At 36.9% G+C, this 25,550-nt stretch overlaps 2 protein-coding genes across 7 annotated transcripts in view; one reads left to right on the top strand and one right to left on the bottom strand.

Annotated features, from left to right (window-relative positions):
- Positions 1 to 13,714, top strand: part of fbxl4 (F-box and leucine rich repeat protein 4) — a 57,493-nt gene extending 43,779 nt beyond the window's left edge. For all 6 annotated transcript variants that reach the window (XM_008119145.3, XM_062980463.1, XM_062980465.1 and 3 more), the window contains 2 exons: positions 364 to 676; positions 12,578 to 13,714. In XM_008119145.3, the coding sequence (XP_008117352.1) occupies positions 364 to 676; positions 12,578 to 12,741 (477 nt within the window). In that variant the 3' untranslated portion in view covers positions 12,742 to 13,714. The remainder of the gene's footprint in view (positions 1 to 363; positions 677 to 12,577) is intronic.
- Positions 13,715 to 15,664: 1,950 nt separating this feature from the next.
- pou3f2 (POU class 3 homeobox 2) overlaps positions 15,665 to 25,550 on the bottom strand; it is a 34,900-nt gene continuing 25,014 nt past the window's right edge. The window contains exon 2 of the mRNA XM_062980495.1: positions 15,665 to 17,596. Within this exon, the coding sequence (XP_062836565.1) occupies positions 17,522 to 17,596 (75 nt within the window). The 3' untranslated portion in view covers positions 15,665 to 17,521. The remainder of the gene's footprint in view (positions 17,597 to 25,550) is intronic.

Genomic DNA, 25,550 nt, shown 5'->3' on the forward strand with positions numbered 1-25,550 from the left:
TCCAAATAAACTTAGTCTACAATGCAGTTTACTGTTGTGTTGTCACCAGTGGGTCACATTTATTTATTTATTTATTTATTAGCGACATTTATATCCTGCCCTTCTCACCCCGAAGGAGACTTGGTGCAGTTTACAAGTATATATACATACAATATATTATATTATACAACTATACTGCATGTAATATAAATATACAATTATAATAGTGAATTATTATTATTATTATTACAGCAAATGAATTGTGGACTGGCAGTGGTCCATGGATAAAAACTTTTAGTTGCATTGGCCAAAGTGTATAGATGAGTGCTTAAATATGATTCAGACTATAAATAACAATATACTCAAAAAGGTTTTTCTTCACAGATTGAAGACTATGACACAGTTGCAAGCATGATGGGAGCTAAGTGCAAAAAACTTCGAACACTGGATTTATGGCGATGTAAAAACATTACTGAAAATGGAATAGCCGAACTAGCTACTGGCTGTCCCCTACTAGAGGAGCTTGATCTTGGCTGGTGCCCGACACTCCAGAGCAGCACTGGCTGCTTTGCGAAACTAGCAAGCAAACTTCCAAACTTGCAAAAGCTTTTTTTGACAGCCAACAGATCGGTATGTGATTCAGACATAGAGGAACTTGCTGCAAATTGTACTAGTCTCCGCCAGCTTGATATTTTGGGTAAGTAAATCCAAGAATATTTGAATTTTCTGTAAAATAGTCGGTTGTATCTGTGTCAGATCAGTCCACGAAACAGTTCATGCATATTACAGATTAGTCTAAATACAATGGAGAGTCAGTGTGATGTAGTGGTTTGAGCAGGGGTCCTCAGTCTACAGCCCGCGGACCACATGAGGCCCATCAAAGCCATTTATCCGGCCCCAACGGCACAAAGGGGGTTGGACTAAATGGTCCAAGTGGTCACTTCCAACCCACATTATTTATTTATTTATTTATTTATTTATATTAATATTAATATTAACATTGAGGCTGGGAGGCCATCTGTCAGGGGTGCTTTGCTTGTGTTTTTGGTGCACAAAGGCAGAAGGGGGTTGGGCTAAATGACCCAAGGGGTCTCTTCCAACCCTTCTTCCCTTCTTCTTCTTCTTCTTCTTCTTCTTCTTCTTCTTCTTCTTCTTCTTCTTTTTCTTGCTGGGTGGCCAACTATAGTCCGGCTCTCCAGGGGTCTGAGGGATTTTGAACTGGCCCCCTGTTTAAAAAGTCTGGGGACCCCTGGATTTGAGCGTTGGACTACAGCTGGGGATTAGATATCTCTTTGGCCAAGAAAACTCACTATGTGACATGGACAAGGCACAAATTCTCAGAGGAAGGAAAAGGCAACCTCCTCTGGACACAGTCTTGTCAAGAAAATGCAACCATTGAGTCACCATACGCTGGAAATGGCTTGAAAGCACACAATAAGAGCAACAGCAGCAGCAATAATCAGTTGCAAAAGTTAAAAGAATATGTTGTATATAATAAGGCATGTTCTGAAGAATAAATACTGGATTCATATATCTCCTAATCTTTCCTGGTAGCATTTTCACATGTAAATGCAGTTTATATGTGAACAATTTCATCGGTTCAAAAAATAGTGGGATGTGGAGCTAAAATCAACTCCACTTCAGTTTTTTTCAAGATTTATATAATTCTATGGTGTGGAAAATTAAATTTCTTCTGGATTTATAAAATTGTCAATGAGGCTTCTTGTTTGTCTAATTACTTCCCTTTTCCAGCAATTTCTTAAAAAATCCTCATTTTGAAAATATTTTATGGAAATTGACAGCTGCAATTGCTACCCTGTTTCCCCGAAAATAAGACAGTGTCTTATATTAATTTTTGCTCCCAAAAATGCGCTAGGTCTTATTTTCAGGGGATGTCTTATTTTTCCACAAAGAAGAATTCACATTTATGGTTGAATTTTTAAAAAATGAAAATGTATTATCTACTGTACAGTAGTTATCATCACAAACCAGCATAGCCAAACTGTGAATCCTTTCAAGAATTTCTATATTATATTTTATTGCTATACTGTTTTTAAATTAAAAGGTAAAGGTTTCCCAAGATGTTAATAACTATTTTAAATTTCTGTTCGTGTGTAAATTTATGTTGTTGTTGGGCTTGTCCCTGTGTAAGCTGCCCTGAGTCCCTTCTGGGAGATGGAGGTGGGATACAAGAATAAAGTTATTATTATTATTATTTCTTGTTACTACCTTTATTTCCATGTACAACAATCTATGGTATGTACATTTACCGATCCTGCATGCTTCCAAACAAAAACTTTTCTAGGTCTTACTTTCAGGGGAGGCCTTATATTTAGCAATTCAGCAAAATCTCTACTAGGTCTTATTTTCTGGGGATGTCTTATTTTCAGTGAAACAGGGTAGTTTCCAAATGTTATTTGATATTTTATAGTGTATGACAGAGTATATTAAAGGGAGACTGCTGTGATATATTTTCCATAGTCTTCTATATATATAAATGAGTGATGGCATCACGGTGACCAACAAAACAACAAAACTACAGGCCCCACAACCTCGAAATTTGACAACACAACCCGTCATCCACGCCTCTAGGTTGATACAACAAAAAGAAAAGAAAAATAAAGTCCTAATTAGAGGGAAAGGAATAATTGTTTTTATCCAATTGCTGCGAGTTACAAGGCTAAACTCTGCCCACTTGGTCTCCTAGCAACCAACTCAGCCCAGGGGACAGGCAGACCTAGGCCTCAGACCTCTTCCACAGATTATTTAAATTGCACTGGATTATATGGCAGTGTAGACTCAAGGCCCTTCCACACAGCTATATAACCCATTTATAATCTTATATTATCTGCTTTGCACTGGATTATCTTGACTCCACACTACCATATAATCCACTTCAGTGTGCATTTTATACAGCTGTGAAGAAGGGGCCTCATATAATCCAGTTCTAAGCAGATAATATAAGATTATCAATATACAGTAGAGTCTCACTTATCCAACATAAACAGGCAGGCAGGATAAGTGAATATGTTGGATAATAAGAAGGGATTCAGGAAAAGCCAATTAAACGTCAAATTAGGTAATCGTTATACAAATTAAGCACCAAAACATCATATTATACAACAAATTTGACAGAAAAAGTAGTTCCATGCGCAGTAATGCTATGTAGTAATAGAGTCTCACTTATCCAACACTCGCTTATCCAATGTTCTGGATTATCCAACGCATTTTTATAGTCAATGTTTTCAATATATTGTGATATTTTGGTGCTAAATTCATAAATATAGTAATTACTACATAGCATTACTGCATATTGAACTACTTTTTCTGCCAAATTTGTTGTCTAACATGATGTTTTGGTGCTTCATTTGTAAAATCATAACCTAATTTGATGTTTAATAGGCTTTTCCTTAATGCCTCCTTATTATCCAACATATTCGTTTATCCAACATTCTGCCAGCCCGTTTATGTTGGATAAGTGAGACTCTACTGTACTGTATTTACAAATTTACCACTAAAATATCACAATGAATTTAAAACACTGACTACAAAAACATTGATTACGAAAAGGCATACTGCGTTGGATAATCCAGAACATTGTATAAGTGAATGTTGGATAAGTGAGATTCTACTTTAATATGAAATAATTACTGGGATAGAATAATGCAGAACAATATAATCTCTAAAACCAGGACAGTAAATAAAGAGCAACACTCTGAAAGCAGGGAAATTGGAAATTCCACAAAGGAAATAATCAGGGTCAGCTAACATCTCCCAAGAAAGGATTCTTCCAGAAAGGAAGCTGAGAAGGGAGTGAAGCACTGTGTATTACCAAAGTCATTATTATTACTATCATTACTATTATTATTATTATTATTATTATTATTATTTATTATTATTGTGTTGTGGTCAACCGTGAAAATGAATACAATCTGGCCCCAAGTATTCAAAAACACTAAAATCAGAATATATAAAAATTAATGTGGTATAATAAAACAGAACAATACAATCTCTAAAATCAGAACACTAAATAAAAAACAACACTCTGAAAACGGGAATTCTACACAGGAAACAATCAGGGCCAGCTAACACCTCCCAACAAAGTATTCCCATCAACAAAGTCTGGCAAATCCTCTGTTTTCTCAGGGCCACAGACAGTAGAAGCACATAAAATATCGCAAAGAACACCACTCTGAAAACAAGGGAATTCCAGACAGGAAACAATCAGGGCCAGCTAACACCTCCCAACAAAAAATTCACTCAGGGAGGAAACAGCCAGGCTTTAAAGCTGCAAGGCCATTACATGCTAATCATTTTCCCTAATTGCAGCATTCATACTTGCCTCCAACAGACAAAAAAAACAACAATCAGAAATATTGTATATTCACAACCTTTAGGCAATAATATCTCCTGATGGCGCAGCGTGTTAAAGCGCTGAGCTGCTGAACTTCTGGACTGAAAGGCCGCAGGTTTGAATTGTGGGACCAGAGTGAGCCCTCACTGTTAGCCCCAGCTTCTGCCAACCCAGAAGTTCGAAAACATGCAAATGTGAGTGCATCAATAGGTACTGCTCTGGTGGGAAGGTAACGCCGCTCCATGCAGTCATCCCACATGACCTTGGAGGAGTCTACGGACAACGCCGGCTCTTCGGCTTAGAAATGGAGATGAGCACCAACCCCCAGAGTCAGACACGACTGGACTTAATGTCAGGGGAAAACGTTTACCCTTTACCTTAACTACCACCAATTCCTCAATACTTTATTTCCCATACCACCATACTTCGCCACAGCAATGCATGGCCGGACACAGCTAGTATATAATAAAAGATCTCACCTAAGCTTTTTCACACACATACACACATATATATACACTATTAAAAATAATAAACCTACATTTCCATTTTACTGCAGTAAGTATGAGAAACTGTTTTCCCCTAAAACAAAAAAATGTTATCCTCAATGTTACTCAAAATTGGAAGCATTCTGCTCCTCAGAAAAAAATTGTTTTGCAGAAATTAAAAAGGGAATGTTTTAATCAAGGTACATGGTATTTTGCATTTTAACTCAGAATAAAATGAAGCAGTAATAATGAAAAGCATTACTGTATATGAAGAAACACAAGGTATGTATGGTATATTGAGAAACACAAGGGCCTTTTAAAAAGCTACTCAGTTGACTTAAGCTGAAGGATGTGACTGGATGCAGGTGCTGTTTCTGGATAGTCCAGTGCTAGAAAAGATGGCACAACATATCAGTGCAACTTTACACATCACATGGGCATCTTGATATGTGAACATCAATGTTCTTGCATCTTTCTTCATGTTCCATAATCTTATCTACTCAGATTGATATTCCCAACATACCAGACAACATTCACTGGTATGGGCTGTAAGTGATAAGAGTTTATGGTATGTTGGATCTAGCCCCGCTCCCCAAGCACAGTGACACCTTAAAGATCTTGTACCTTTTGGAGGGGAAGAGTTGTTGGAACACGATCTAATGATTCTTTCTGATCTGATATATTGGTTTGACGTTCTTTAGCTGTTGACTTCTCTGATTTCTTATGATAATACAATCAGCTCTCTCTTTCCATGGTTTTTGTATCCTTAGATGCAAGCATACCTTTTTAAAAATCCAAAAAGCAAACTTTGGTTTTGTCATTTTATATAAGGAATGCCATGTTACTTAGTATCCTTAGTGGATACTAGGGGGGCATTTTCATTGCATTTCTTTGTTAGCTGTGGGTATCACATAGCCACCCAGGTCTGCAGTGAACTCTCATGAGCCTTAGTCAGATTAGCTAGAGGTGAGGAAGACTGGGAGCTGCAACCTAATCACATCTGGAAGGAATTCTGATTGCTACTCCTGTTCTTCTTAAAAATAATAAAACAAGTATCTGTCTATTCTACCAGCTATGATTAGATAAGCTTGTCGGTTTTACATATGGATTTAAAGCAGACATCATTGTCATGTTAGAACAGTGGTTCTCAACCTGTGTTTTAGCTTTCTACTCCCAGAAGTCCTAGCAGCTGGTAAACTGACTGGGATTTCTGGGAGTTGTAGGCCAAAACGCTTGGGGACCCACAGGCTGAGAACCACTGTGTTAGAAGGATTTTTTCAGTTGTTTTTTTTTAAAGAGCTTGTATGAGTGTGTGTGTGTGTGTGTGTGTGTGTGTGTGTGTGTGTGTGTGTGTGTATAGAGAGAGGGGGGGGATATATTCCAAGATTAGTTAAAATAGAAAAGCCTTTCCTTTTGTTTGGGAGTGCTCCTAGTTAATGTTTGGACTGTTGAAGGTGGGCTGTATCATGTGCAGTTGTGATTATTCTCTCACTATAGCTACCCCTGACATCACTGAAGGAAGAGACAAATTTATCCCATAAACTTCCTTACATTAACTTGTTTCAGGACCTAAACCTTGGTATTGATTATTTACTCTCAAACATGTCTCATAACATTGTTGTCTCTTCATAAAGCAGTCTTAAATTTCTACTAAAATGGAGTGCCTGAATAGTAACATACTTCACTGGTTTAGTATAATTTCCACATACTATCCCTCCTGTATATCAACAATAAAATTTTAGTGCTATTTTTAATACTTGACTTACATTTTCATAATACCGAGTTTTCAAAAAATAACATATGGTAGTTCCTATCAAGTTATTTCCTTTAACAATTTAAATTTCACAGCACTTGAATGAAAAAAAAAACCAGAAAGTGAAAGACCCTTGTGTAGACTAAAAATATAGGGCTCTTTAAATAATACCATCCTTTAAATAAATAAATGTTCTTTTATGACATTTTCATAGCAAAGCTCCCAAATAGCTCACAAAAGAGGATTAGCTTCATATATATAGGAGGGAGAGTGAACAAGTGAGTAAGAGAGCCAGAGTGGTGTGGTGGTTTGAATCCCTGCTTGGCCATGGAAACCCATTAGTTGACCTTGGACAACTCAATACCTAGCCAGAGAGGCAAACTCCCTCTGAACAAATCTTGCCTGTGAAACGTTGTATTTATGGATGGAAAGTTTTGAATATGCTCTCTTGCTAACGTTCTTTTCCCCAGAGCTCTTGTTTACCCTATGGTAACGTTTACTGTGTTTAGAACGGAAGCCTGAGGAATTTTTCTACTTTTGATCTTTAGAATTCTAAAAGAACACTGTTTTGCAATTTTTTTTAAACTGCTTATGATTGACCTCCCTTAAGGTTTCTGTATGCTAATCAAGACCTTTCTTTGTGAGAAGGACTATAGTTTGTTGGACAAATAGTGTTATTGGTTCTATGGTAGATTTAATGCTCTTCATTGTTCTGTTTCTTCTATGTTTTTATGTGCTATCAAGTCATCTAATGGTAATCTATGAATCGGAGACTTCAGGAAGACCCTTGTATTAACAGTCCTTCACAGTTTCTGCAAATTCAGGAGTGTCACTTCCTTGATTCAGTTAATTCCCAAACAAAGCTGCCCTCTTCCATTCCTTCTGTCTTCAGTTTTAAGCAGCACAGTTGTCTGTAGAGTCTTCATCATCTACTTTCTTCAATTTTCCCCAGCATCGGGTTTTTTTCCAGTGAGTGTCGTACTATTGCAGTGGTTCTAAGACGATGGAATATGAGCTTTCATACAGGAATGGGCAACTTCCCTGAGTCTAGAGGCCTCATATTTTCCCAAACCAGACTTGATTTGAACTATATCTGTGCCTTTCAAAACAAACACATTTTTTATAGAGATTTCACATATTAAAATATCTTCAATTAGTGGCATAGCTAATGAAAAATTAACAACAGATGAAATTGTCATAGCAAAATTTCACTATGATAAAAATTAAATTTGAGAATCTGTTTAGTTACTCCATACATTTAAGAGGCAGGGATAGAAAAATTGTATGTATGCCTGTAATTTGGTTACAGACATATAAATATGAAAAGAGGATAGTTTTGAGCCTTGTCTGTAGGGTGCCGTATGAAGTGTCATTATGTGAGCACATAAATGGCAGCATATGTAAATAAGGGCATGAAACATGTTCAGAAAAACAAACTTCCATTTGATATTTTGACTACAACCAGGCAGCATAAAGTATAGCTTTGAAAAAGTGGTGGGTTTAGCCATCTGTATGCACCCTACACCAGTTCTTATCTCAAATTGCTGCATTAAAACCAGTAATCTGTCGTAAGTTCATACAAAGCTCTGTTTTCAAATATGCAAAACTATTCAGATTTGGGGGGAAAGAATAACAATGCATTCTTTTCTGATATGAGAATGTTCAATATAGCTGTTTAGATGTTATAACGTTTTTTTTAAAAAAACACCCTCCCACAGCGTCCCAGAATGCCAAAAACTCCAACTGTCCCTTTCATGGCTGTCAAAACCATCAGCTTTCCTTGACAGTTTCAAAATGCAGTTACTCAATTTCTGCACAGAAATAAGCAGCAGATTAACATAGTACCTGCTTCCAGAAATGCATCTATATACCTGACTCCCTCAGAGTTTCCCTTTTGAAAGAGACCTCCATTACTAGCAATGTTGTGTATAAGTACTCCTTTAAGATGCTGTATCAAAGTATTTAAACAGTAAAATCCTGACAGATTTTCCTACATAATGAAATTGAACAAAACTATGTATAGCTAGCCAAAGTATCATAATAGGAGCACATATCTGTAGTTTGGAACTGAAATCTCATATAATGGAAGGGGGAGGATAGCCTAAATCCTATTCTTAGTCCCAACTAGAACAGAGAAATTGAATCAATTTGATGGTGACTCGTCATTTAACACTTAATTGAACAGGTCTACTCTTGTTGGGACTAACAAACGGGAGAGAGAAAGATCAAATATATATATTTACCTTTAACGGTCCTTCTCAAAATAAAATAAAAAAGCATCTGATTAATATATGTTTTACACTTATTTTTGAAGTGACATCCCTTAATGTATTTGACTTGACTTGGCTTGGAGAACTGCAGATTAATTAGATTTTGCAAGGTCTGCATAGTTAAAGCAATTGTATTCCCCATAGTAACCTATGGATGCGAGAGCTGGACCATAAGGAAGGCTGAGCGAAGATAGATGCTTTTGAACTTTGGAGCTGGAGGAAAATCCTGAGAGTGCCTTGGACCACAAGAAGATCCAATCAGTCCATACTCCAGGAAATAATGCCCGGCTGCTCAGTGGAGGGAGGGTTTTTAGAGGCAAAGATGAAGTATTTTGGCCACATCATGAGAAGACAGGAAAGCTTGGAAAAGATCATTATGCTGGGGAAAATTGAAGGAAAAAGGAAGAGAGGCCGACCAAAGGCAAGATGGCTTGACCTTGAAGGAACTGGGGGTGGCGATGGCCGACAGGAAGCTCTGGTGTGGACTGGTCCATGAGGTCACGAAGAGTCGGAAACAACTGAATGAATAAACAACAACAATGTACAGGCATAGTTAAGAGAGTTGAAACCATTACAATCACATTCATCCTGTTTTGGTCAGACCAAATACCTTCCCTTATTTATTTATTTACAGTATTTATATTCCGCCCTTCTCACCCCGAAGGGGACTCAGGGCGGATCACATTATAACACACATAGGGCAAACATTCAATGCCCATAAACACATCAAACAGAGACTGAGAGACACACGCAGAGGCAAGTTAACCTTCTTCTGAGGGGATGTTCGATTCTAGCCACAGGGGGGAGCAGCTGCTTCATCATCCACACTGACGGCACTTCCTCATTCCAGGTCGTAAATTAGTTAATCTTGCCTCCCCACTTATAAGTGGTACCTTATCTCCTACTTGATAGATGCAACTATCTTTCGGGTTGCTGGGTCAGCAACGAGCAGGGGCTATTTTTTATTTTTAATTGACGGGTGCTCACCCCGCCACGGGCTGGCCTCGAACTCATGACCTCATGGTCAGAGTGATTTAAGGCAGCTGCTCAACAGCTGCGCCACAGCCCGGCCCCTTCTGGACTGAGTTCCAGAATAAGGAGATCTAGTTTTCATTTAGAGCTAGAGGCATATAATCATGGTTAGATATCTCCTGTGACATCAGACTCCAAAGGAACATTTTTCAGGTCTTCAAAAGTTAATTGTCTCCGTGTTTTAAAAGGCTGTCAGATGGGTACTTAATGGTTTAACCCAATGATGGGCAACCTTTTGCACTTGGAGTGTCAAAATTCACCAAAAACCTAGCATGACTTGGGTGGTGTGTCACTTTGAGAAAAAACCCATAGTTTCACAATATATATAATTTAAATAACAAAAATATATAATTGTAATATATAACTGTATTTAAAATATAAAAAAAACTATTTACTACCATTATTTCCATGTACAACAATCTATGGTACCTCTTGCAATTTCCACGCTGATTTCTCTCTATTGTAGTTTCAATGTAGTCATGAATAATGAATAATAATAATAATAATAATAATATAATATAATACTAATAATATACTAATATACTACAATAATAATAGAATAATAATAGAATGAATATATATACTGTGATATATATATGTAATGTGCATAATTCTCACGCTCCCACCACCGTATCAAGTGCGGCTGGTGGGGACGAGGGAATGAGCCTTCTCGGCAGTGGCCCCCCGGCTCTGGAATGCATTGCCAAAAGAGATCAGGCAATCCCCTACATTATCCAATTTCCATAAGGAACTGAAGACCTGGTGGTGTCGGTAGGTTTTTCAGTAATTACATTGGAATACCACCGATTTCTGGGCCTGAATATATTGCACAAGATTTCTCTAACTTAAAATGATATATTTTAATACATTGGGTTTATGGTTCCCGTCCCCTTGATCAGGTCATGTAAGTGTTATCTATATTTATAAATGAGTGATGGCATCACGGCGACCAACAAAACAACAAAACTACAGGCCCCTCAACCTCGAAATTTGACAACACAACCCATCATCTACGCCTCTAGGTTGATACAACAAAAAGAAAAGAAAAATAAAGTCCTAATTAGAGGGAAAGGAATAATTGTTTTTATCCAATTGCTGCCAGTTACAGGGCTAATCTCTGCCCACTTGGTCTCCTAGCAACCAACTCAGCCGAGGGACAGGCAGACTTAGGCCTCTCTTAGGCCTCTTCCACAGATTATCTAATTTGTTTTTATCCAATTGCTGCCGCTCCATGCAGTCATTCCACAATACCTTGGAGATGTCTACAGACAACGCCGGCTCTTTGACTTAGAAATGGAGATGAACACCAACCCCCAGAGTCAGACATGACTGGACTTAACATCAGGGGAAAACCTTTACCCTTTACCTTAACTACCACCTATTCCTCAATACTTTATTTCCCATACCACCAGACTTCGCCACAGCAACGCGTGGCCGGGCACAGCTAGTTTATTTCTATAATTGTATTTTTACTTTGCTTAATAATGTGTTATTATGTTTGTTATGTAATGTTTGTGTTGTTTTTATGATTGGAAACCCTGAGTCCCATCTGGGAGATAGGGCGGTATATAAAGTTTATTATTATTATTATTATTATTATTATTATTATTATTATTATTATTATTATTATTATAAAACCACTGGACCAAATCACACCAAATTTGGCCACAAAAGACATTAGTCATCCAATCAATCTGCATGCGGCAGCATGTCAACAAAAATGGCTAGGCGTGTCAGTGCTGACACGCGTGTCATAGGTTGGCCATCACTGGTTTAACCTGTACAACACTTAAATTAGAGGAAGAGGATAAATAACTTTCTTACAAGTTGAGGAATGGAGGGCAAAGAGGAAGGAAAAATCAACAATGGATTCAGGCTAATTTTAAGTAAATAGCGGTTTTTTATTATACAATAATATATTTCATATATAGATAGATGTTTACGAATGATTTGTCTGATGTTTGAAAGATAAATACACATGTATTTAAATAATTTGTGACGGGTTCACTTTGTTGATAGGACTCAAGAGCCCATAGAGCTGGTTTTCCAGGCTGACAAAGAAGAGGTGATAATAAGAGAAGGATAGTTAGTATAGAGATAATGATTATAATGTGATTGTTCAAGTTTAATTTTAGTGTGAAAGCTCAAGTTTAATTCTCTCTTTGAGAGATTAAAGTACCCCTTTTTCATGTTAACAATGAAGTAGAGTGAAAGCATGGCTTGCCCCAGGCAATACAGTGAACATCAGTATTGAAAAGAGATTTGAATCTTGGCCTTCCAAATTCCATATATTACACTGACTTGTGGGTTTACTTTTAGATGTTGGAGAGAATTTAATTTATATTGTTGGTTAGATTGGGGTGTTTTATTTCTATGATCAATTAGATTTTAAAATTGCTTTTAATTTGGTTGTGCTAATAGGATAATCTCTTTAATTGTATTTTAATAAAATGACTTGTTGTGGATGTAGTTCTGCCTGTTTTTCTAATCATGTTGTGGGCCATCTTCAGTCCCAGTATTGCAAGAAAGATCAGATATAAATAAAATGAAATACAAAAAAATAGAAAGCTCAATTAGAATTAAATCTTCTTACTGAATATTAACATTGCAGCCTTTCCTGCCACTTCTTCTCTCATAGTTACATGTATTCAGTTTCCTCCCAAGCTTAATTTTTGAATTGCTCTTTCCTTCTCTTCCTTTCTAGGCACAAGAATGGTGAGCCCTGCTTCTTTAAGAAAATTGCTGGAGAGTTGTAAAGAGCTTTCCTTACTTGACGTGTCCTTCTGTTCACAAATTGATAATAGAGTTGTCCTAGAACTGAATGCCAACTTTCCTAATGTGCTCATCAAGAAGAGCTTCACTCAATGACTCAGTTCATATGGTGCTATATGGAACTGATTTGACAATCTTCTTTCCTGTGAATGTGTGATGACTTTTTTTCAAAGATTTTTTTCCTGTGAATAATGGAGAAAAGGTTAACTCTTTTTAATGTGAAGGTTAAATGGGAAATGAAAGATTTAAATTTGGATGGACCATTATTCTACTTACTGTAATGGCAAATGGACCTCTATGTTTGAAATGGAAAGAATTCTGCTAATGTAAAGTGGCATATATTTAAATGCCCATTAATGAGCATTTAAGAGTACTAGGATAGTAAAGTTAAAATAAATTGGTAACACTGACAAATAGAAGAGAAAATTCAATTTAAAATTTAGATATTCCCCTTTAAGAGGCAAACATGTTTTGGTCATAGGTGGACCTCAAATGTCTGAAAAGCAAGTTAAGTATGAAATGCATTTATTCTAGCAGTAGATTGATAGTTAAAAACTGCCATTTGTTGAAAAGGGGTTGCCTTTTAATATTTATTTCTGATAAACTAATTGTTGTTAAGTGTGCCATCTTAAAGGTACATTGTACAAAGGAATCCAAACCCAAAACACATATTTTGGTGGTAGTAGCAATGACAATTTGATCTGTAATTTGCTACCGAACAGAAGGCCAAACCGACAAATGTACTTTTCTCTGCACATCTCTTACTTCCTGGCAAATTAAGCATAGAATGAATAGTAAGTAGCCAATGATGATGTAGGAAAAATTGTGAGATCTTGAAAGTTCACACCGATCTCAAAGCAAACTGAAAATATTACCCATCACTCTCAGTGCTACTTCATACATATCTGTTTTTCAGATGAACCACCATGAAGTTATTTCTGTAGATATTTTGGATTGTGGATTTTCATATTTACAATTCTAAATATTACTAAGATAAAACTTAAAGATAATATCTGTGAACCAAATGCTTTTTCTTTTATGTTGTTTCAAGAATAAATTAAAAAACTAACTCCAGACTCATGTTCTTATTATCTGTTTTTTAAATCTTGGGAAGAGAAAGCTAATGATTTTTTTTATAAATTCCAACATTGCTATTTCTTACATTTCTTTAGAAGGTGTAACTGTTTACTGAATTTTCTATTATTCTAAACTAGTACCTTTTATTGGTGATCATGTTGTTAGATTCTGCATACATGGTAGGCATACCCAGCAAGCACATAATTGATATTTTGATTACTTTAGAGGAATAATTCTCAGTCTTTGGGTTGAATTCAAAGCTTTACTCTTTCTGAAAAAATCTTTGTGGAATCCAAATATTGGAATTGGTGAGTATAGATTTACCTGGGATATCTAAGTAGTTGTGTCCCTTAGATTTCAATAAGTCTTTAACATGGGCAACTTCTCTTTATTGGACCGATATTTTATTGGCATTGCTTCTTATCTGGTAGAAAAGCAGGCAATAACTTCTTTCTGTCACTGGTTATGTTTGTTTTACACAGCACTGAACAAAGAATTCCACATCTCAAAGGAGTGCTTCAAAATATTTTTAAAACTAAGGTGCCATCATGTTTATAACTTAATAATGCGGTCCTCTGTTCTTTGGGAACAAGACCATAGACTTTCTACCAAATGTGGTGGACATTTAAACATGCCAAGAAATACTGGATTCAAATGCATAAGGTGATCCAGAAAGTTTTTTGGGAAATATAAGGCTTTTCTATTTGGCCTGATATGACCATGATAGACTGTTGCAATATATGATCACAGCAGCTAGATTGCTCTACTTGCAGAAATGGAAGAATTCAGAAGCACCAACAACATATGATTGGATTATAAAAAGGATGGACCTGACCTATTAACCTTTTTACTTAAAAAAATTGGACATTGGAGGGGTTTTTTTTAGAGAGACTGGAAACCTTTTGTTCACTTTTTGTGTGAGAAAGGGAGGAACTTGCCAGTTTTTACTTTTGAAGAATTTGAAATGGGGTGCGTTCAAGAAAGGAGTCAACATTGGAATTCTTTTTTTTTTGGGTGGTTGTTTTTGCGTTGTGGCTGTTGGTTTTTTTTCTTTTGTTGTTGTTGTTGTTATTTTTCAATCCCCCCTTTTTTTTCTTTTTTTTTCTTTTTAACTTGTGTATTGATACTTCATTTTCCCCCTCACCCCTTTCCCTCAGATACCCTTGTTGTCTTACATGTGTTTTATGGTATTGAGAAATGAGAATCTTTGTTGTTATAAGAAATGTATGGAGTTGCTGGGAAATCTCTCAATAAAAATTAATTTAAACATTGGAAGGCCTAGAAGATGAAGCTTTCTTTGGCCAGGATAGATCAGAGGTCATCTACATTTCCTTTCATGGCATTTCTTGTTTTTAGACTCTCAATTTCTTTTCTTGATTACTTTTTTGACTTTTAATGTAACTTTTAAAACATTTTATATAAAGTTATTTTTTTTAAAAAAAAGACAAGACCATAGAATACGTTGGTTCCTCTTATCCAAGACGACATAGATTATTTACATCCCCTACAAAAAGATCTGTGCCCCTAACTACTTTCATATCAAAGGAGGATGCTCTAGATCCAAAGCGTCTTGGCTACACCCCAAAAGCACAACTTTCAGACCATACTGGAACTGTTCTAAACTATTCATCTCCAATTGCTCACCATGGGAGGAAAATTCTAACAAAAAATAAAACAAGAAGATGAACAGTGATTGCCCTTTTCCTTCCATGTTTTTCGTAGGAACCTGGCTGGGCATTTTGCTTTTCAGAGAGCTCTCTTCTCAAAAGTGTTCTTACGTAACTGTAGTCCTGCAAGGTTACTGAGCACTCACTAAAATGTCTGTGTTAATACAGCATTCCAAAAACAGAATGGTTAGCATTCTATTTTGAAGGGCCTTGAAGCCTGTTAAGAATTCAGAATAAGATGCAGTGGTTCTTGCATTCTGCGTTTCTTTCAGGGGACTTGGAAATAACATAGTACAGTTTGAGTATCCCTGATCTGAAATGGTTTGGACTAGAAGTGTTTTGGATTTTGGATTTAATTTTTTTTTTGGAATATCTATATTTGCTATATATGTACATAATAAGCTGTCTTGGAAAGGGCATCGAAATGTCAATAGGAAATGCATTTCTTAAATATGTAGCCTGAAAGTAATTTTAAATACAATAGTTTTAATAATTTTGTGCATGAAACAAAGTTTGTATACAGCAAACCATCAGAAGATGTCACTATCTCAAGATTCATCAGTGTGAGTATTAAGCATAGACTCATCTTAAATGGTTTTCACAACTTTTCCCCACTTCTGGTGGATTATTCCAGCATTGCCCCACTTTAATAAAAAATGGAGTGTGTTCCAGAATTTGTGTGAAAGTGGTGTATTTCACAACTTCATGGCAGTGTGGACAGCTAGTTGAGGGTTGATTTTGAACAGTTCCTTGTCTACATTGGGAATTGTTGCCATCACCTTTTCCCTGTGTTCATCATTGCAGGGGAAAGGGGATGGATTGTGCCCAGATCTGAGCTGACCCCAGAGTTTCATGTAAGCTCTTGGCTATTGCAGGCATGGGGTGCCCAGGAAGAAGGTGAAGAAATCAGAAAGTGGTGAAACCAGATACCTCTGCTGATGTCGGTACTGTAACACTCTTAGGCAGCGCGAACACTGGGAACCAACACGGAGGCCAAAAAACAATCTAATATCTTTATTAAAGCAATAAAAGTTTCAAAGAAAAATAAGCAGAATAGATAGTCAAGCAGTTGACCTTTTAGAAAAGATCAAAATTAGTCCAAAGAATGAAAGTCTTATGCCCAATATTAGAGTCCAAAGTCCAAAATCCAATAACCGAAACACACTCAAACTTGATGGAAGTTTGAGTTGGGAAAGGAGCAAAGTTCCGCAGGAAAGTACTTGAAGTAATAGTCCAGAACAAGGTTTCAAGGCTGATGGATCTGAAACGCAGTCCAAACTTGGCAAGGGACAAGACACAACGCCTGGTCTACTCGAGAGTAAGCGCGCCAGCAGGCGGTTGGAAGTTCAGGATCAAGAGACAATGTATTCTTCAATCAGAAGTTCAGCTGACACCGCGACAGAGATTCTCTGCACAGAACTTTTATTGAAGTCCAAGAGCTCCCCTAAAGCAGGTGCGTGACTCCCCAAATCTTCCCAAGAGAAACGAGCTGCTAACAACGAGGCGCCAGATGCCTGCCTCCCCAATTCTTCCCAAGAGAACTGGCTTAGCCACAATCGCCTCGCTCTGCTAATCTCACACTTCTCCTTAAACTTTGTCTTCGAGAGCGATCTGTTTGGAAAGTAGCCCTTCTATCAAACTCTAAACTCTCTGGAGATCCGGGAAGAGCCGGCAACATCTCAAGGGCATTCCTAATTGGCTCTGGCTTGGCAATGTCAACAGGAGACATCTGGAAAGGGATTGAATTTTGCTGAGGTGGGAAAAAACCCAAATCCTCTTCAGTTTGATCAGCAATGGCTGCGGGATCAGGGGCCAAAGATGCCTGAGACATCACAGGTACAAGGCACCAGAATGATAACATGAAAGATGAGATAATAGTCCAGTGGAGTGGAGGCAGTCTTGACCTGGCTGGACCATTTAGTCTCCAACCTGTCACTGCAGCAGGCTCAGCAGAATGTGTGTGACTACCACTTCTTCCCAGTCCAAAGCATTTTTTCTCCAGAATGGCCCTAGATTTACTGGGCCAGTGTAGACACAGCCTCAGTCACCTATGGGGACAAATTCAGCTTTTGAGTTATTGTGAATTTTGGAATTCTGGGTAAAGGGGTTATCCAAAGACCTCCATTGTGCATTCAAGTGTTTGGGGATGTTTCCAATTTCTGCTTCAAACTCTCATTCATGCGATGTGAGGCTGCTTCCAAGGTTACCTTTTAAAAAAGAGATTGTGATGTGATCACACAGAGAATGCTTAGAAGGACACACAAGCTCACCCTGTGCTATTTAGCAGGTCAAATGTCCCTGTCTGTCCCCTCCCCAGTGAGATCAGAGTTGTGGATATGTGATCATGTGTAGCTAAATTACAGAATAGTTAACTGTTATCAAGGAAGTGTATAGAAACACCTGCAGTAATTTTGTGATCATGATTGTTGCTGAATGTAGCAGAATCATGGTAATGGCCACCAGTTTTATATACCATGCAGTTCATGCAAATTATTTTCCATACCTGGTTTTTCAGGTATTTTGCCTGCAGGGATAAAATTGTATCCTTATGAACCAGTCCCCAAATTATTTACATATGATCATTGTACTTTGCTGTCAAAAGAGTTACCATAAACTTTCTAGTAGAGTAATTATTTTACCTTTTACAAGATATGTTTAGTGTAATTAAGAACTATATTTCTACATACCCAAAGCAGAAGAATGCTCTTTTGTACTGTTTAATATTTTCAATTTTTTAATTTTTAAAAATAGCCCTTGGTTTATGTAGCTCATAAATGAATTAAATTGTTTGCCTTTAAAAAAAGTACAAAGAACACCTCTAACTTTAAATAACATTACAACATGTGCCTACAAATTTGAAAATCTATATATAAGAAGATATGGGTATTAAAATATCACTAAAGAAAACATGTTTTGGCTTATGTTGCAACTGTCTTTGTTTACATCCCAGATCAACTAGATTACCCTCTGCATAGAAATTAGGCAAGCAAAACCTATCCAATAATGAATTACATTTATTTAGAAATTCTGACTAGTGTTTTTTTATCATGAGGACTATCAAATAACATGGCACTCAAATTGTTACTGTACTGGGGTTATTTTTAAGACTAATAAGAAAATATAACTGCATCTTGTAGGAAGTTGGGCTCCTCTTTGAAGAAAGATTGTATTGAATACTGGAAGCAAAGAAAGCATCAGTCTATCAAATATCCTACAAGTACAGTGTTCATTATGTCTGGGCTGGGATCCAAAGACCTCCATTGCACATTGAAGTGTTTGGGTACTTTTCCAATTTCAGCTTCGAACTAATGCCTCATGGGAGGCTGCTTCCAAGGTTACCCCTTTTTTAAAAGCAAGGTTTGCAATGTGAAGTTCACACACAGAACCTTTGGAAGAACATACACAACTTCTTCACAAAACATGTTGCACCCTAACAGTGCAGTAGAATTAAACATATCCGTGTGTGTTACTCTGTTGCATTTCTGCTAATGGGGCATCTATATTATCCGGAACTCTGTTCTCAAGAAGAAAACCTGCTTTTTAAAAAATCAAAAAAGCCTATTTTATCCAAAAGGTGCATTACTTAGAAAACCAGTTTCCTTTCCCTTTCTATAAAAAGCCTGTGTCTCAGCAGGAAAAAAAAGTGAATGATAAGAGTCTTCAAATAAATACATAACAGCATTTTCTGCTTTTATAGGCTACGTTCACAAAAATGTTGTTTCTTAGATTAGAAACACAGACTGCCTAATTGCACTTGAGGTTTGATCAATTTCTTAATATTGAATAAAGATTACTTGAAGTAAGTCAAATATATAACAGAATATAAAATACATGGGTCGGTTTTCTCATATTACAGTACCTCTGTAAGGAAAGCACTTGGAAATGGAGATTTTGTTGACATACGACATGGGAGGCAAGGCTAATTCCATTTTCTCTCTGCTTAAAAAGATAGCAACTTACTTTTTCTATTAAGTTCATTTTCTTCATGGTAGTTTGACTTTTTATTAAGTATCTTTAGAGGGGGAAGAGTAAGATTTCAGTGTGCACATGGTTATGTATAAACAACAAGCCTATGGATTCTAGAGAAACATCTGAGTTTTTGCCTTCTTTTAGAAGGTATATTTCTCCAAAGTGGATATGTAAAGTGATTAACATTTATTAAACATGCACAGATGGCTGAGGTAAACAAACTGTGCCACCAATTATGGAAGATGAAAAATCTTGATTATTCTGTCATCTATCACTCAATCCTGAGCCAGCTTCTTTCCCACCTCTTTGATAGATGGGACAAGCTAAACAAGATAACTTCTAGGAACATGTTAAAGGGAGCGCAGTAATATTAAACCTTTTGTTTAGATAGTAGTCCTTTGTATTGTTCCGTTGTTCAGTGGATAGTCTCAAAATAGATTATTGGCATCAATCAAGGATAGCATTTACTCTAGAATATTGGTAGTTTCAGGTGGGCCAAATATTTTCAGTTTGTTTCTGTCTAGTAAAGAGGATCTAGTAGAGACTGTGAGCCATTTGAAGGAGACCAAGGTGAGGAAAACCAAACTAAAGAATATATTCCAAAGTGAAGTACAGCTTCCTGATTTTTGGAAAAGAAAATATTGATTAGTTTGAACACTAATCTTCAACAGGAGTGTAGACTATTTTTGTGGGAGCAGAGGAGGAAAAATTGGTGAAAGTTTGGAGTATATGTTACATAGGTTTTGTTCATAGGTGAAGAAAAAAAGTGAGAGCCAGCATGGTATAGTACTTTAAGTATCAGCACATTATTGGTTTAAAGGTTTGAATCCTTGCTGAAATATGGAAACCCACTGGTTGACCTTGGATATGTTACATTCTCTCAACCTCAGAGGAGGGCAAAGGCAAATTCCTTCTGTCTTGCCAACAAAATCCTGTGATATAGTCGCCTTAGTGTTGCCATAAGTCTTGAAGGCACAAAACAATGACAAAAATCTCCCCCTAATAGTGCATTTTAATTGGAAGGTAAATTGGAAACCTTTCAAACAGGCAATTCAATTTCAAATACTTGGGTAAATAACATGAATTGGAATTAAATGCATATTTTGAAAATCATCTCAACTATTAATATCAAATGTTGTGACATTTTTCTTCAAACTTGCAGAAATACACTTCAAATTCTTTAAATACCTTACTATTCAAAGTGAAGATGAGAAATTTTGCCTTTCTTTAGTGAAGAACTGGATGGCAATATTGTACCAGCACATTTGTCAAAGTTGTAAATGACTTTTCCCAATATTATTTTCACATTATTTAAGGAAGGAAGAAACATAATTGTAATTGCCTACTCCTGTTCTCAACTACCCCAGTGCACCCAGGGACAGATCTAATAGTTCAAAGTTAGGGAGGAGTAGATCTTGACTGCAGGTTAGAAGGAGCTTCTTGACAGGGAGAGTAGTTTGTCAATAGAATATATTGCCTAGAGAAGTGATGGGGGTCTTCTTCTCTGGACCAGCCTCTTTTTTTCTCAAAAAGAGGCTGGACAGCTGCCTGTTGAGTATCCTTTACCCAGAGCTCCTGCTCTAGCAAAAGACTGGACTCAATGTCCCATAAAGCCCCTTCCAACTCTATGATTCGATGATTCTAACTCCATGAGCTGAACATAGTAGTAAGTACTAAGTATAGTTCATACCAAACTAATCTAATTATCTTAATTAGGAAACTCAGCTGATATGTCTTCCAAATGGTTCTTGAACTGAGCTCAGAAAAATAGGCATGATAAGAAAGGTATGTAATTGGTTGAATGACTAAACACTTGAAGTGTGTCAATAATTGGATGAAGATAAGATGCAAAATAAGTACCCAGCAGTGTTTGCACATTCAAGTTTGGTCTTGTAACATTTAACATCATCATTAATGAGTGGATGAAGAAGGAGATGGCATACTCATTAAACTTGCAGATTGTGCAAGTTTGGAAAAGATAAGCTAAAACCATTGCTCTCAGCAACACAGTGAAATTTAAGATGGAACTATTTAAGGAGTTATGAAAAGAACTGAATTGAGAAAATAAATAAGCACCCTGGCCTTGAACCTGTTCCAGAAATGGCAATCTAATCATCCTCAAGACACCAGTTTCTACCAAACTGGTTCTGAACTGACCTAAGTGGTCAGTGTAGATAAGCCCATGTTTCAGTATTTTCTATCCATACATCCAGAATTTCTTTTGATATTATGATTTCCTATTCAGTGAGTTGGTTACCTCTATTCATTTCTGGGTTTGGATAAATGCCTTTTTCGAATTAACCTTTCATAATTTGTGCTCATAATGAATGGCAATGCTATCTGGGAGATTCTGGGAGTGGTAGTCCAAAAGTCATTTTTTCTGCATTTTGGATGTTCTATATAATCGAGAGAGGTTTTATTTTGAGGCAGCTGTTTTAGAATGCATCTTAGATATATTTTGGAGTTGGCCATGTTTACCCAGAAGGGTAAGGAATTCTGGACATATTCAGAAATGTAATGATTGTGATTAAAAGTTTTAAATGCTGTCATTTACAAAAGACACCAGATGGTTGTACTGGTTCAGATGGCTGTTACACTCTTTAAACTTTAAATAAATTGATTTTTTGTGTGGAAACTAAGCAGCTACGTTTCTCTTCAGTCTGTGGTTGACTGTTCATTTTTCTAAGGTCGCTATTCCCCCTGCCAAAAAAGGACAGGAAATCAAACTAACTGGAAACCCAGGATAATTTGTAACCATTTAACAGTAGAATTTAACCCATCTTCTTCTACCAATTACGCTATGTAATATGATTTTTGTTCCCGGGTTATAAATGCCATTTCCTAATTCATTCTATCACAAAAAACATGGAAAAGGTTTATTGAACTGCAAAAACTTTGTTTTTGCAGAACTTCCAGCAGCACATTTTGCTATGGTTTTTCAGTGAATATCTATTGAGTCTCAACCAATTCAATAGATTGTGGCAGCCACAAAAATGAAGTTTCTTAAGTAAGAAGCTTACTTTGAAGTTACTTTCAAAGTAAGTACTGCACACTTAAACAGGAATAACACTTTCAAGGCAGGAACAGATTTTTTTTTCAATTTTTGTTACATAGTATTATCCAAAGAATTGCAAGAGTAGTTCAAAGATAAGATCAGTATTCTCCACACATATCTCTTTTCCTCAAAGGAGACATTTTTAAACAATATTTTAATTCCTATTTTGCTGTAAATGTGATGAGCCTGGATTTGTGTCTCTGTGTTTTATTACAACTTCACCAATAGCCAGTATCTTTCCAAAGATCCGATATCCTGTTTCCAGGAGCAAGTGGGTTGGGTGCAGGTGGGGGTGGATATCAACTATAATTATAATTTGTTGGATTTTTGTTTTCTGTTTTTACTTTTGCTTTGCAGGAGAGGGGGAAATCCATGGGATGGTCTCAGAAATTGTCTTGATTATTAACACTTGTTTGGGTTTCCGTTTTTACAAAAAAATATGTATACAGTAGAGTCTTGCTTATCCAACATAAATGGGCCGGTAGAACGTTGGATAAGTGAAAATGCTGGATAATAAGGAGGGATTATTGAAAAGCCTATTTAATGTCAAATTATGTTATGTTTTTACAAATTAAGCACCAAAACATCATGTTTTACAACAAATCGACAGAAAAGGCCAATACATGGTAATGTTATTTAGTAATTACTGTATTTATACATTTCGCACCAAAACATTGCAATGTATTGAAAACATTGACTATAAAAACATTGACTACTGCGTTGGATAATACAGAATGTTGAATAAGCAAAGGTTGGATAAGCATATTTACATTATGATACCCTTTCTTCTGGAGAAAAAGTGAACTTGTCCGTTTGTTTGTTTGATTGTCAGTTTGTTTTGTCATTGTTGCTGCCAAGGGTTTTGCTACAAACAAAACTTTGCAGGCTAGTCTGAAACATTTTGAGCTGTTGTTTAAAACTGAATGGATTCAACTCAAGTTCTGTGTAAAACATGTTACATAAACTATTGATTATAATGGGAATCCTAGGTATAGGATAATTGCATCTATGCCATAAAAAGGGTAAAGTGTTTGTGTATATAATCCAGGAATTAATTGTATTTAAAAAGATTGGATGTAAAAAAAACCAAGACAGTAGGATGAACATGCTGAGTGTGGTTGGATGACGATGTGAATGGAGCAGATCTTCACATCTATAGCTATTCAGGGCACTAGTCAACACCCGCATCCGGTTTCTGTTGCTGGGTTATCATTGCTTCTTTAGCTGTACAGGTTGGGTATCACTTATCTGAAATGCTTTGGATCATATGTGTTTTGGATTTCAGATTATTAATAGATCTTAGAGATGAGACTCTAAACACTAAATTAATTTATGTTTTATGTACACCTTGCACACATACCCTAAAAGTAATTTGATATAATGTTTCTAAAAATGTTGTCCATGAAACAAATTTTGTGTTTGCTGAACCATCAAAGGTGATCAATTTTGGATTTTGAAGTGTTTTGGATTTTGGAATTCCAGATAAGAGATGCTCAACCTGTACTGAAGACTATGTATTTGTGTTGCTTTGTGTTGAATGTTTTCTTTGTCATGGCTTGTAAAATAACAGTATAGAAGCTGAATGATCATACCCATGTCTTCTGACATAAACATTTTGAAAATGATGCCATGTGTTATGTAACCTAGAAAATTTCTACTTTATGTTTGTTTTAGATCCAAACAAATTGCCATAGGTTACCTTTAGGGAAGCATGTTTAAGCTGGGCTCAGGTTGGTGACCAGCATTTTGTTATAGCCTCAGACAGGCCCGTAGCCAGGATTTTGATTTGGGAGGGGCTGGGATTTTGGTTCGGGGGGGGGGGCTGAGTCTGGGTGAGAGAGGATCTACCCTAGCCTTTGGTATCGTTATCCCAATACCCCCATGCATATGGGATATATTGAGCATGGTGATCAGATCATGATATGAATAAACATAACAGTTTAAATAATAAATGTAAGGCCTTCTCATGGACCACCCTGAGAATTTCAGGGGGGGGGCTGAAGCCCCTCAAGCCCCCCCCCCTCCGCTACATGCCTGGCCTCAGAACAAGAGGGATGTGGAAGAAGATTCTCATTGAATGGGTCATATATTTATCTGGTTCTATACACATCCCTTTTCTCAGGCTACCACTTCTACTGACCTCCATTTCCCACACCCTTTACTTGCTAGTCCAGTTCCTTCAATCTAGTTTCTACTGTAGAAAAGACTTTTCTTCAGGGGTAAAGAAAGAAAAAAAGAGCTGCAACTTGGGATCTACTGGCTTGACTACTTGGAAGAATCCAGCTTCACTATCATCTTCTCCAGTTGTGAAGAGTAAAGAGACTTTCTGTATTGTGGCAGCCGGTGTAATACTTCCATAGAAAGGATGCTGATCACTTGGCTTTTTCTTTGGGGGATTGACAACCCAATCATTTGGGGGTGCAAGAAGGAGCCAACACTAGCCAAACCCTACTGGGCTCATGCTGGCCAGGAGTAAGAGCATGGGAGCGGGGTTGGAAGGAATGAAGTGTACCACCTACAGGCAGATATCTATTGCTTTCTTTGTCAGAAGCATATCAGGAATCCATCCGAAATGCACCTCAATCTGCCCTGATGTGTCCTCTTCTTTCCACACATTTCAACTCTTGTTAATCTGTGACCACAGGATTTGTTTTTCAATGCTTAACTTCTAAGTTTAGACCTTTTTGCCATATGCATTGTTCTACTTTATTTAATGCATTCTTTTTTATTCAGAGCACCACCCTGGGATTATTTGAGACCAATCACTGAGAGTAAATATAATTATTATTATTATAATAGCAATGTAGGTATTCTAATTAGCATTAATTGTAGTTCTAGTATTTTACTTTCCAGTTGTAGGACGATGAGATGGGATTTAAGCAGAATATTCATTATATAGCACTATTGCCCCCAGTGGTGCAATGAGTTAAACACTTGTGCTGACAGGACTGCTGACAGACAGGTCAGCGGTTCAAATCCAGGGAGAATGAGTGAGCTCCCTCTGTCAGCTCCAGCTCCACATGTGTGGACACGAGAGAAACCTCCCACATGGATGGTAAAACATCAAACATCCAGGCATCCCCTGGGCAAAGTTCTTGCAGACAGCCAATTTTCTCACACCAGAAGCAACTTGCAGT

This window comes from Anolis carolinensis, chromosome 1, assembly GCF_035594765.1.
Source record: "Anolis carolinensis isolate JA03-04 chromosome 1, rAnoCar3.1.pri, whole genome shotgun sequence".
NCBI lineage: Eukaryota > Metazoa > Chordata > Lepidosauria > Squamata > Dactyloidae > Anolis > Anolis carolinensis.